Genomic DNA, 12,672 nt, shown 5'->3' with positions numbered 1-12,672 from the left:
AGAACGAGATCCGGCTTCGGCGACGAAGGTCTCGTAGAGTGAACGAGAAGATATCCCCGGCTCTGGAAGAATTCCTCAGGGCGCAACAGAGAAATAGGCAGAGTACTCCATTTCTGTATTCAGTTTTGCGATCTAGTACATCCGCGGGAACCGGAGCCCATGGGTCCCGCGGATGTACTAAGGTTTACTTTGTCTTGCATCTTAAGAATCTTTGGCTCCCAGCCGAACATTCGCGCATGGAGTCGTAGAGCTATACGATACTTACTCTATTATCACAATCCGTTCTCTTCGGCGCATAGCACGCAGTAGCGCAACATGCTGCGTCGCGGCTTTCAAATCGTCTGGGTGCCTTTTGAATGTGTCGGAATCCTCTGCAAGGCGCCTTCGGGCTGCCGGGCGCCAGTAGACATAGATTTCATCAAAGAAATCCTCAAAGGAGTGGGCGGGCAGGTAATACCACATGGGCATGTTCGTAGAGAGATGACTGGAGATGGATTTGGATACGAATTTGATGGTAGTACATGTTTTGGGTGTTCTTAAGAGGATTACCTTTTCTATTCTGTATTTCTTCAACTGTTTTCCTATATATCTTTCTATACGACAAAGTCATAAAACGCTGTTGTATGCCCCTCAATGACCTTCCATGCTGTTCTGTATTACTCCTTGCCAAACTGCAAGGTCTATGCTACTTCATTGATATGGTGGTAGGGCGGCTCTTTCTCAGGAAACAGGACTATAATAAGTTCCTTTATGTTACTTATAATTGCTCTCCCTCAGCCGCTCATATCCCTGGTCCAGGACAGCCTCTAGCCTTTCCAGGATGGGCAAGACTCTTGAGGACAGAGGTCAAAGAGCCGGGCGCACGACGACGACGACATAAATACAAGAAGGCTACCTCGGGGCCTCGATGAGTAAATGTCTCTCTTCTTCTTCTTCCTTTTTCCCCTATTTATTCCTTTTCTTGATTTCGATCAACATCCTTTCCTCTTGCAGCTATACCAACACTCGTGACACCAATGTCTGGCATGGCAACTGAAGACTTTGCTGACTACTACCCAGACGAACTCGATGGGGCGTGGGCCGTGTCTGAGGGTGAGGAGCCTGACGACTATGACGTTCGATACGGGGAAAACACCTTTTATCCAATCTCCATCGGCGAGGTGATACATGACAGGTATCTAATCGAGCATAAGATAGGTTGGGGCGGCTTTGCAGTCATCTGGATGGCGCATGATCTCCAGGATAGGCAGGACGTGGCCCTTAAGGTATTCCGCGCAGGAAAATCGGCCGAGATTGAGATTCAGAAGCAGGATATAATCCGTGAGCTTGTGAAAGATACTTCCCATCTAGTAACCTATTTGCAGAAATTCGAGGTCACAACGAATACCCGGTGTCATCAGGTACTGGTTCTTCCATTAAGAGGTCCCTGTATTGACTCCCTGGTGACTAAACAAATCCCTGTGGCTGTTCGTATGTCGGCGGCCAAACAGTTACTGGAGGCTTTAGGGAATCTGCATAAAGCAGATATCGTGCACCGTGGTTAGAATGCCCGGAAGCCCTAGGACACAACAACTGACCCCTAACTAATTCTTCTTGCATTACATCTGGCCCCCAACAATTGCATCTGGGGAATGGTTCCTACCAGGCATCTTTCTCGAGCCGATAAGTACAAGATCTTTGGCCGTCCACGAAGAACGCCCATTCCAGAGGTCGAGCTGGAGAAGCCTGGGGAATACGTCAGTTGCATGGAAATGCCTGAGCACTACCGTACTAATGAGTTCTTCCTAGCTGATTTCGGACTGGCTAGGAGGATTGGCGACAAGTTCCCTAATCAAACCGGCGAGCCCCCTCGTCCGTACCTCTCCCCTGAGCGATACCACGAGTTCGAACCTAGTTTTGCTTGCGACATGTGGAGCTATATGACTGTCTTTGCAGAGTTATACTGCAGTAATATTCTGTTTGTTCAGTACGGGCATGGCGGCATGAGGGACTGAGCACTTTCGATATTTTGGACCTTTCCCTAAGGAGTGGAAGGGCAAGTGCTCTCGCGGTCCTGATGATGTCGACTGGGTATTTGATCAAAGCCTGCGGCCTAATCCAGCAGTGGGGCTTGCAGCACGGCTTTTGCAGTACCGCCCTGATGCGGATCAAGCTGAGCGAGAGCTTGTACAGACTATTATGCTCAAGGTGTTTCGGTACCGGCCTGAGGAACGGTTAACTGCATTTCAGCTATTGCAGGATCCCGACTTCCAGGCCCTAATGGCGAGGTATGGTTGTTGATTTCGTGTGTTTTGATGTTTTTTGACCTGTTGCACCTGGTTGTGTTTCTTGTTTCTACGCGGGCCTGGGCTATTCTTTCGTTATCACACCCGCCCACTCAATTATTGTTCTGAACTGTCATGTACCTACCTCAAGCGAGATCATAGAAGTTGAGTTGGCTATCTGGTGTCTATAAAGTACATCTCGACAGCATCACCTATGCTGACTGACAAGTCATGACGACTTCTAGTGCTTGTGTCCATCGAATTTGAGGTTGACCCTTCCTGCCAGACGGTATTCATTCGCTCAGAGGCTCCACTTGAAAAAGTGAGCCAGACGATCAAAAGGAATGAGGTCTACGCGATCGTAAAGATCGACGTGCCCCGCTCGCGGCACCCAGAGGAGCTCCTTCGGTTCGGTGGCCAGTCGATAAGCGTTCTCACTGAACTCGCGGGAGTGTGCCTGGTCACCCGATATGAACAGCAGTGGACGCGGCGAGATGGTGTGAATGTCGCTGAAGGGGTAGAAGTTCATGAACTTGACGTTACTGGAAAGTGTCGGGTGGGTGGTGAGGTTCGGTGTTGTTCCCTCGGGGGTGAACTCGCCTCGCAAGGTGCGGTAGAAGTCGTAGAACTCGCGACCAACAGGATCGGTAGCCGGGGTGAGCACTTCGGGGGTGCCGCTTGTATATTCAATTTCACCACCGTCTGCTTCAACCCAGCGCTGCTGTCCAGCTTGAGAGATGATTTCCTTCCGCTGCTCCAGACTCTGCGCGTGCCGCAGCCCTTTCCGACTCGCTTGGCCCATGTCGTACATGCTGGCTGTCGCGATAGCCTTGATGCGATCATCTATCTTCGCTGCGCTGATCACGAAGCCACCGCTGCCGCAAATTCCCACCGCACCAATCCTCTCGCGGTTCACTGTGTTCCGAGTACCGAGATAATCGACGGCAGCGCTGAAGGCTTCCGCGTATAGGTCCGGTGAGACTGCGTTGCGGGGCTCTCCCTCGCTGCTGCCCCAGAAAGGCATATCTAGGGAGATGGTGATGAACCCTTGCTCAGCCAGCTTCGTGGCATACAGGTTTGAGCTCTGTTCCTTGACGGCACCCATGGGGTGGCTGACGACTATGGCCGGAGCGCCACCTGAGGCGTTCAGGCTCCTGGTATAGTTGTCGGGGATGAAGAGGTTTGCGGCAACTGTCGTCTGATACTGCGTCTGGAAAGTGATTGGTTCGAGAGTGACGCTGTCGCTGCGATAGAAGTTGTCTGCGCCAAATGACAGATTTTGAGCTGTCGCTGGAAGTATCAACGCGCCAAGGGTGGCGATACTGGTTCCTGTGAACTTCATGGTGGAGCAGTGCTTGAAGATTCAGAGAGATGTGTCTGGATGCTAGATATATTCTCTGCTTGAGCCAGAGAGCAAGGCGTCAGTCTTATACCCTGCTAGTGGATCCACGATCAAGGCTGCGTCACCGGTACAAGACCTCCTTTCCTTGCCAAGATAGACGTATGATGTGACGCGCGTTTTTCAGCTTGTTTGCGGTAGATTGTAAGCAGGCCGAGATGTATGAAGGAGGAATTGCCTTCTCTGCAGCCGATTAATCGGGTGCGCCTGTGCCGATCAGTCAGTAAGCCGGTGGAGTTTAATGCAGGTTGCTTATTTGTGGGGTCATAACCATAGCTACGAAGTATAGTCAAGTCTCTGGGCTCTTCAATGCAAATTCTCCGGTGCTGTAGGCTGTAACATTCTTTGGGATCGGCAATGCCAGGTGGACGCCTCCGCTATACCTTGCTGCAGTGCAGTGGTCACCATCATGACCGTCATCGTTTCCCTCGACCATTACGATAGCCTGTGGATTCAACATCACGATATATATACAGATATTAGTGGACCTAAAATCATATAATGTCTATTAATTGGCTTTCATGAACGATGTCTCCTCACTATGCCCGCCATTCGCCATCTTGTTCCACACAGTATCTGTAGACCATACATAAGCATCATATTTCTACCTCTTGGATATCATATCAGTATCATAAATGAATCGTCTTGAATAAGTCCTTTCACACCCTCACCACTACGTCAGACAATCACCATCTCCCCAGCCCCAGGACTGAAAACCCCCTTCCACACCCTCCAAATCCTTTCTACCTCCTCCACATATTTCCCATGAACCTCATTTAAATGGTCCTGTCCAACAGCCCCCTGCACCATCTCAACCTCAATCGGCCTTCCAACAACAACATTCACCCCCCGCCGATACGGCATAATCCCCATATCAAACCAATTGGGCCCCCTCGCATAGAAAAACGGCACCGTAAACCCGAACTTCTCCTTAAAGAATCTCTGTACCCTCCCACTCAGAGTCTGAGACTCTAAACTGATATCCATGTCATATAGCTCATTTTCTCCAAACCCAACAACCGGCACCAGACTGGCTCCAGTCTGAATCGCTAGTTTGACGAAGCCCTTTCTGTTCCGCAGGACCAACCGCATGCTGTTGGGTACGGCTTCAAGTGACTCCTTTGCTCCGCCGACGACGATCGTAATCGCCTTGCCAGAACCCTGGCCACCCCTCCCACCAGTAGTGAGAAGACTCTGACAAGATTCCCTGGAAACGCTACCCATGCCCAGCAAGCGTAGGTATATGCCATATATAGGGATCTGAAAACTCGATGAGAGGGTTAAGAGGGTGTTCTCTATTCCCGGAAATAGCTCGGAGAAGCCGAGTGCCTCTGTCGCAAACGCAGCGAATGCGCCGTGTGAGAGGACTCCGTGCGGGTGGTAGCCAAGGATGTACTTCTTCGTCGGGGGGAGGGGGACGCTGCGGTAGAGAGTCATGGGGAAGTAGGATGCCAAATGGTGCCATATTGAAAGTGACCGGAGATTTCGGCTTCGACAAATGAGAGTATGGGGAACGAGGAGGGAGAGGAGGATAAACGAGAGTGTGTAAAGGGGGTGGAATAGGGTGTACGCAGCTACAAGCAGAAACGGGATGAGGGGGTAGATTGTTACGACGTGATAGAGGACAGAGAGGTGTTCGAGCATAGAATTCGAGGCAGGGTGTGATTTGAGGCTGCTGAAGGTTGTGAGTGGGTGAGCTCATGTCCATGCTGCGGGATATTGTCCTATGTGGCACTGTACATACGGCTTGTAGGATGAGGCAGGCCGCTGGTCCGCGAGGCTTGATGGATGGGAGAGAGTGTAGAGCTGTCGGCTTCTGGAGTCAAATCCCTCCAGGCTACGAGTATCCTTGTTTGTCATTTTAACATCCGAGTGATTTGATTTGAGAAAAGAAAAGAAAATGGTTGAGGGCATGGGCATCTAGACGTTGGGATAATCCCAATGATATATGACAGCTAGGGCTCTTCATCTGTACTAGGTCTTAGCGATACAAGGCCCGGATCCGGGGGCGTTGATAGCAAATGGAATGGTATACTGTGAAAGAGGCCTACTAATCAGTGGCGGGTCAGGATGCGTGTCGGCTCGAGCGCGACCTGCCTTTTACATGGTGACATTCAACAATCGCCAAGATAATCAGCAATATTGAACGAGTTCACCACGACTATTGAGCTCTCAAGCCTCCACGTCGTCTTAGGGAGAGAAGCTAGGAAGTTGATGATGAACTCGCTATCTCACCAGCTAGCATAACCTACTGACTCGCTCAACAGTATCCCAGATTAGGTAACCAGCGCGAAAGCCCAACTAGAAAGTATCCATTGTTCCAAGGTCACTATGCCCAGCTTGTACAAGCCTTCGGTTGCGGATTGGATTGAGAAATTGTATAGCAAACTGGGCTTAGGGTCTAAGAGCATCCAGTGTCAGGCACGGATGCACCCTACCGAGGACCTAGATTGTCGATCAGGGCCCGGAGCCACCGATGGGGCCCGTGATCATATACCCAAGCCCTATGCCTAGACGGAATATAAAACAACGCCGTTAGCCCAGACTTTGGTGGTCTTGCCGGGATCACAGAGCCACTAGGCCTCGTATACCTCGGAGCAAATAAGGGTTCCACGAGTCAAGCACCATATGACACAATCTGACACCGTACGGAAACATGGTGCGGAGTGCACGATATTTTCCTGATTTCGAGAGTGTACATCTTGAAAGATTGTCCGCTAGTGATGCTTCTAGCGATCCGTCACCGCAAAAATACCTCCAGCTAAAAGAGAGATAGACGGCTGAGGGCTGGCTTCCAGCTGGTCAAACACTTGGCAATGCCCGGCGTCCGTCGTAGTCTAATCCGGTGGATCACGAGCTGACAACTGATTTAATCACGATGCCGCTGTCATCTCGCGCAAACAAACTTGAGACCCGGCATGGAGGCTGACGAATATCGGAACCTCATGCTGGATAGTAGCTGGGTTGACGAACATACCCTCAGTCACCGATACCCCGCGTTAGTAACAGCCCAGGATCTGTTTCGCTTCGTTTGGATAGAGGATAATCCTAGGGACCGAATGCAGTTCCCCAAACTTGTGAGGTGGATGTGGACGGGCCGCGTCTCGGTGACTACGTTTGCTTTTGCTTTTGCTTTAGCTACAAGTGCGTCTACCGCTCCATCCACCCAAGTGATGGAGACCTTCGGGGTCGGTCACTTGGCGTTTACGTTGGGTTTGTCGGCATTTATGTTGGGTATTTTATCTCATCTGACATCCATTGATTCGCCGTCGGCCCAATCCTCTGGCGCCACCGAGTGAACTGCATGGTCGGAAGGTTGTTTTTCTATCTACCGTGTGTTCATCCTCCCAGTAAATTATTCCCCTCTAACATGTTGCAGTATCTCGATTTCACCATCTTCACTGCTGGATGCGCTGCAGCGCCGACGATAATAGAGGGTCTAATCATCATGCGTTTCCTTGCGGGTACATCTGGCTCTTCTTCACAAACTAGTGCGGGCGGTATAATTGCAGACATCTGTCCAAATGATCAACAAGTAGTCGCAATGATCTTCTTCTTCTCCGCTCCTCTATTTGCACGAGCCCGAAGTCCTGTCGTGGGTGGGTTCTAGGGCAGGCTGCGAGGTGGAGATGGGTGCAAGGGGTTCTGTAAGCATGGCAATCCTTTACCTTGCCTGGTGTGCTACTTCAAAGCTGATGAACCTGTTTCAGCGCAGTTATAGGTGGCATCTGTTGTCTCGCCATGGTCCTCACTATTTCTGAAACCTTCGTCCCTGTGCTATTTACATAACGAGCAGAACGACTCGCCGAGATTGATGGACTCATGTATATCTCCAAACTAGACAAGGAACAAGAGAAGAAAACCCTTCTCGGTACAATCAAAGTCGCCCTAACGAGACCTTGTGTCCTGCTCTAGTACTAACCCATCGTCCTCGTGCTAACAGTCTACATGGCAATTTTATATGGCACGGTATCCTCCATCCCAATTTGCCCCATCTGTTTCTTCTTACGACAAGTATAGGGCTATCAATCTCAGCTTTAGCTCTTCTTTGCCGCCTTTCCAATAGCCTATCAACAAACCTGCGGCAGGTCCCAAGGCATCGGCGGCCTGTTCTTCCTCGACCTCGAAACCGAATTAGCTCTAGGAATCCTCTTCGCGGTGTCCTCAAGGCTGCATAGAATAGTCACATAAGAGCCTATCCACTGACGCTCCCGCCCCTCCAGAATATCCTCTCCGTCCATTGATATAATACTTCTCGTATCTGGTCAGAACTAGGATCTGAAACAATGCCTGACATGCTGATGGCTTGCTAGTCAGGTTGCTTCCGCTATAGGTTTGGCTGCTGTTGCTGTTATCCTGAGGCAGTGTGGCTCACCATACCCATTATCAGACTCGACGATATGATATTATTTCGAGCCTCTCTTGGCTTCCACCTAGTGCACTCGGTGACGCCATGTAATCTTGATAGCCCGACCGCGAGTAGACTAGCGGTATTGTTGTTGAGGCTATGCACAGCCCGGGGGGACGGAACAACAGGCTTGCACCCATGGAGTGGGGGAAAAGCGTGTTCGTTTACTCCATCAACCCTAGAAAGCGGCTGAAGCATAAACAATCCTCTTTCGGCCTATTACCGGCGCTGGATTAGTTTGCGTTGCATCGTATAGACTGCGGGACCGCATACGCATACGCGCTGTGGCTTGGCTCGGTGGGTCCCTGTCGATCACTCGTTCTATAGCTTCATTCTGCCCTCTATATAAAGCCCTGCTACTTTGGGTCTGCAAGAAAATATAATCCAAACCACCACAGATATAATCCAAACCACCACAGATACAATCCAAGACGTCATGAAGCTCAGTCAGTTCATCTCAATCGCCTTTATTGGCGCGGCAGCAGCAGCTCCATGCGGTCCCGAAAGCGACAACCACAAATACCATGCTCCACTACGCGATGACGGTACTATTGAGGCGCCCTTGTATATATCAGACAGCATGCTAACAACATATCAGTTCGATCTCCCTGCCCGGGTCTCAATGTCCTCTCAAATCATGGCTTCCTTCCGCGCTCCGGCAAAAACATCGACCTCCCGACTCTCCGGCAAGCCGTAAGCTTAGCCTACAACTACCACCCCAACTCCTTCGACAGCGCATTTCAGGAGGCGGTCGACTTCCATCTCACAACCACGGGCAACGCCTCAACATTTAACCTGAACGACCTGAAACTCCACGACGCCATCGAGATGGACGGCTCTCTCTCCCGTGACGACTTCTACTTCGGCGATGCCAACCACTTCGACCCGGAGATTTGGGCGGGTGTTGCCGAGAACATGAAGCTGTATGATGCGGGCTCTTGCGAGCGTGATCGCTTTGTAACGATCGAGACGGCGGCAAAGGCCAGGGCGCTGCGTGTGCAAGACGCGATGGCCCGTAACCCTACCTTCAATGCGAGCAAGGCGCAGATGAGGGGGAGTCCGGGAACGGTTGCGCTCGCGCTGACTACGTTGTGGGATTATGAGGCTGATGCGGCGCCAAAGGCTTGGATTAAAGCTTTCTTTGGTATGTGGTAACCCGGAAGATGATTATAGTTAGGCTATCATCGAAATGCTAACAATAACTAGAGGAAGAGCGTATCCCTTGGCTTGAGGGCTACAAGCAGCCGATACAACGGAATCTCAGCGATGTCGGTGCCATGACTGAGCGGCTGGTCGCTGTCAATTTAACAGAGCTTGCTTGAGATCTGTTCTTCGGGGAAAGGCATGAGGGTTGATGGCTGGAAAGCACGTCAGCTCTACAGTCTACTTGTATGCATAGCGATCACACTACTTTATAGAGCACCATTCGCATTTATCACACTGCACTCTCCATTTGTTAACCGATCCTTACTAGATTTGGCATCTACAATGCTTGGCGTAAGCCCCGTAAGCCCATCACTAACTATATCAGGGTTAGCCTCGTTCCCTGTAACAAACGGTCAGCTTCCTCGACACCGATGTTGAATCTTTTGGATGCCTGAACAACCTAGAACCACCCTTTTTGCCAATGCCATCTCACGAGATTCAGTTCATCATTGATGACTCCGGTGCCCCGTCTAACGGTGGTCGCACCGGCCCGTCACAGCGGAGCCTGGCTAGATCCCATGCAGCTCGCGCTGCCCATGCCAAAACCAGGCGTCAACGAATTATTCAATACCAGAATCAGAAAGCACAAGATCGAGATCGAGATCAAGAAAGCGAAAATTTGTCTCACAGATCTAGCGGAAGCCCTACTAATCTCCTATCACATCACCGGCGCGACCCATTCCACGCCCAGGCCCGATCCTTAAACCCCACCGAGGAGTTCCTGATCGATCACTGTATGTACTTCCAACTAGTGATTTCTATTTGGTGTCATTTATTCTGTGAAATCCGGGAGACTAATGCACGGACGTGGCAGACATCACAGCCATAGTACCAGCCATGACATGCAACACCTTCGACCCTGCATTCTACATGCGCGCCGTCAAGGCTTGGGTTCCCTATATCCTGACTACCCCTGGTCTCCCGGATACCCTATTGCTTGCTTCTTCACGGCACTTATCCTTGAACTATCCTGCGCAGCAGCAACAGCAGCAGCAGCAACTCTACTCGAACTTATTATATCAGTATAAACTCCAGCTCCTGGCTTCAGTACGAGAAGCCATCTCAGTCGAGTCGCCCGGGTTTACTGATACCACAATCATTAAGGCGATTATGCTTGCTTATGATGAGGTTCAACTTCCCTCCATCTATTATATAATATGACAAGGGCTGACGAGCACAGATATGGGCCGGCGACAAAGAGTCGCTGAAGCGGCACGTAGACGGCGCTATCCAAATGGTTACATTAAAGGGTGGGCCCCAGGTTCTTGGCCTGGACGGGATGATAGAGCGCCTCCTGTTTAATCTTGTGGCCAAGGTCAACCCTATGGTACGCCTGTCTGTTAAGGGGCCGTATGATCCCCGGATATGTAGTATGGAGCTTGGGCCGTCGCCGTATCTTGAGCTGACGGCTGATGACGTCGCTTGACTGGTCTGTTGAGGCTTGGAAGGTTTTTACTGTTGCTTATTTCTACAGTTGTTGTCTCTCCCCTGGTCTGATTGTCCGTTTAGCTTTGCTCTAGCGCACTGTCGCTTTTCCATCGTGTTTGGTATATTTTGTCCTATTTCCCTGACTACCAGGTATCAGGTCTATTTGTCGAACTTCATTATCTTCGCCATATCCTTATCGAGATAGTTAATCCAGTCGACCACGGTGTTATGATACACCATTGTGTCTTCGAGATCCGGGAAGAGATGAAATGCATGCGGCAGACCTGGATACACTTTTGTCTTGACAGGGACACTGGGGGTTCATTATCAGTACCGCACCACATTGTCAATAGCAAGAACGGCTCAGGATTGAAACACTTACCCTTCTTTCTTCAACGCTTCACTATAAGCTAGTCCATCGTCTCGAATCGGATCCCGTCCGGCAATTTGTATCACTATGGATGAATGTCAGCTAATAGTGATGGAAACTGAAGCGATCGCACAATTTACATGCAGGCGCCACCCCTCTGAAATTCCGCGCGAGCAATGGACTCGCGTATGGATTGTCCCCATCGTTCGGACAGTACAGGTCTAAATAACAGACGCGTTAGTCAGATGCTCGAAGTAAATTCTCTCGAGATGCGTACCCCAGAACCAGTGCGCCGCCTCCGTCGTCATGATTGGGGCATCTCTATTCTGCTCCGGGCTATAGTACTCGAATTTGTCCCTTGGAAAGTGTGCTGGATGACAGGTGTCGGGGATATTCAGGACTTGTCCGAATACGGCACCAATCCCATCATAGCGGTCTTTGAGTGCTAGAGCAGCGGCCTGTCCGTTGTTATTGATGTGTATCTTGGTGTCAGGGTTAGAGGAAATAGAAGGGACGTACGATGTTCCCACCCGAGCTACTTCCACCAACGATGACTCTATTCGTGTAGATTCCCAGCGAGGCGGCATTCTCTCGACACTGCGTATATTAGCAACAAGTGTACCTAAAGGAGACGGAGGTACCTACCCATTGCAACGCGTCCCAGGAGTCGTTGACTGCGTACGGGAATGGGTATTCGGGTGCTCTATTCAGGATCAGCCTGCCTTCACCTCAACAGACGTCACTCGTAGAGAATGCAACCACCCACAGTCGATAATTCACACTAACAACCACCGCGTTTGTCCGTTTTGCGACGAGCCGGTTCATCGCTTCTTCGGTGTCGTGGTCTCCGAGTGCCCAGCCTAGGAACCCAATCAGTATCTAGGACGGTATTATAGCCAGCTCTCTCTGGTAAGGTTTCCTACCTCCACCATGCGTGACAAAAAATAACAACGCGTCTTTGTCGAGATCATCGCGTCTATAGATCCGTAATCCGACTTCTGCGCCGTCGCGCACTGTGATATTTTGATGCGTGATCTCAACACCTGCGACCTCGTGTTTCTCGTAGGGAAACTGCACGGGCATCTTGGAGAAGATCTCCCGCATAGCGGGTACGGAGAGCTGTTCAGGATCATGGTCTGCAAAGGGGCTTGCCATATTTTCGTATTTGGTGAACGCCGGATCGGGGGTTCCATAGTGTGCGTAGCGGCATTTCTTCTCGGGTTTGGACATCTTGACTTGCGATGAGATTGTGCTGTATTTGTGCTGTATAACGATGCTCTACCTTTGCAGGCAAAATCTTCCTTATTTACTGTTCTCGTTGAAGCGTGGCATCATCCCGGATCCAAGACTCCCTCAATCAGATGCGTATTGATCGTATCTTCTCCAGCTTGAATGCTGACAGCAAGATCTCCACTGGAGCCGACGTATTGAGACTAGTTTCTCAGCATTGGCCCCGGCCAAGAAAGACGAGTTTCTTGGATTTGTGGAGCAGCTGTGGTGTCGTATTGCGTATTCCACGGCAGAGTCGGGTTCGAGCCACAACGCGCAGGCACAAGTCGCAACACGGCTGCCTTGAGGGAGTGGGTGGGATATCTAG

The 12,672-nt window shown here is 50.6% G+C and overlaps 7 protein-coding genes across 7 annotated transcripts; 4 read left to right on the top strand and 3 right to left on the bottom strand.

The window, feature by feature from the left end:
* Positions 1–1,016: 1,016 nt before the first annotated feature.
* On the top strand, positions 1,017–2,280 carry BJY04DRAFT_207038 (kinase domain-containing protein; the record flags this gene model as incomplete). The annotated part of the gene is made up of 3 exons (XM_073713801.1): positions 1,017–1,539; positions 1,660–1,961; positions 2,026–2,280. 3 exons carry the CDS (start codon positions 1,017–1,019, stop codon positions 2,278–2,280), a joined length of 1,080 nt encoding a protein of 359 aa, XP_073571933.1.
* Positions 2,281–2,565: 285 nt separating this feature from the next.
* Positions 2,566–3,606, bottom strand: BJY04DRAFT_217441 (alpha/beta hydrolase; the record flags this gene model as incomplete). Its single annotated transcript, XM_073716045.1, has 1 exon — positions 2,566–3,606. The coding sequence occupies one exon, from the start codon at positions 3,604–3,606 to the stop codon at positions 2,566–2,568; it is 1,041 nt and encodes a 346-aa protein (XP_073571932.1).
* A 735-nt stretch (positions 3,607–4,341) lies between these two features.
* BJY04DRAFT_217440 (diacylglycerol acyltransferase-domain-containing protein) lies at positions 4,342–5,523 on the bottom strand (the record flags this gene model as incomplete). The annotated part of the gene is made up of 2 exons (XM_073716044.1): positions 4,342–5,338; positions 5,408–5,523. 2 exons carry the CDS (start codon positions 5,521–5,523, stop codon positions 4,342–4,344), a joined length of 1,113 nt encoding a protein of 370 aa, XP_073571931.1.
* A 1,552-nt stretch (positions 5,524–7,075) lies between these two features.
* On the top strand, positions 7,076–7,416 carry BJY04DRAFT_49392 (uncharacterized protein). Its single transcript, XM_073720502.1, has 2 exons — positions 7,076–7,310; positions 7,374–7,416. Exon 1 carries the CDS (start codon positions 7,112–7,114, stop codon positions 7,271–7,273), a length of 162 nt encoding a protein of 53 aa, XP_073571930.1. The 5' UTR covers positions 7,076–7,111; the 3' UTR covers positions 7,274–7,310; positions 7,374–7,416.
* A 1,091-nt stretch (positions 7,417–8,507) lies between these two features.
* Positions 8,508–9,393, top strand: BJY04DRAFT_217439 (peroxidase family protein; the record flags this gene model as incomplete). Its single annotated transcript, XM_073716043.1, has 3 exons — positions 8,508–8,616; positions 8,670–9,215; positions 9,278–9,393. The coding sequence occupies 3 exons, from the start codon at positions 8,508–8,510 to the stop codon at positions 9,391–9,393; spliced, it is 771 nt and encodes a 256-aa protein (XP_073571929.1).
* Positions 9,394–9,633: 240 nt separating this feature from the next.
* On the top strand, positions 9,634–11,018 carry BJY04DRAFT_49382 (uncharacterized protein). Its single transcript, XM_073720501.1, has 3 exons — positions 9,634–10,011; positions 10,092–10,405; positions 10,458–11,018. The coding sequence occupies exons 1-3, from the start codon at positions 9,699–9,701 to the stop codon at positions 10,701–10,703; spliced, it is 873 nt and encodes a 290-aa protein (XP_073571928.1). The 5' UTR covers positions 9,634–9,698; the 3' UTR covers positions 10,704–11,018.
* Positions 10,865–12,305, bottom strand: BJY04DRAFT_217437 (alpha/beta hydrolase; the record flags this gene model as incomplete). Its single annotated transcript, XM_073716042.1, has 8 exons — positions 10,865–11,018; positions 11,088–11,160; positions 11,216–11,296; positions 11,353–11,533; positions 11,595–11,672; positions 11,721–11,778; positions 11,842–11,935; positions 11,999–12,305. The coding sequence occupies 8 exons, from the start codon at positions 12,303–12,305 to the stop codon at positions 10,865–10,867; spliced, it is 1,026 nt and encodes a 341-aa protein (XP_073571927.1).
* Positions 12,306–12,672: the final 367 nt, after the last annotated feature.

Source organism: Aspergillus karnatakaensis, assembly GCF_047715665.1.
Source record: "Aspergillus karnatakaensis strain CBS 102800 unplaced genomic scaffold BJY04scaffold_20, whole genome shotgun sequence".
NCBI classification, from domain to species: Eukaryota; Fungi; Ascomycota; class Eurotiomycetes; order Eurotiales; family Aspergillaceae; genus Aspergillus; species Aspergillus karnatakaensis.
Note: the sequence above shows the minus strand (reverse complement) of the source record. Positions and strands in the feature narration are given on the sequence as shown.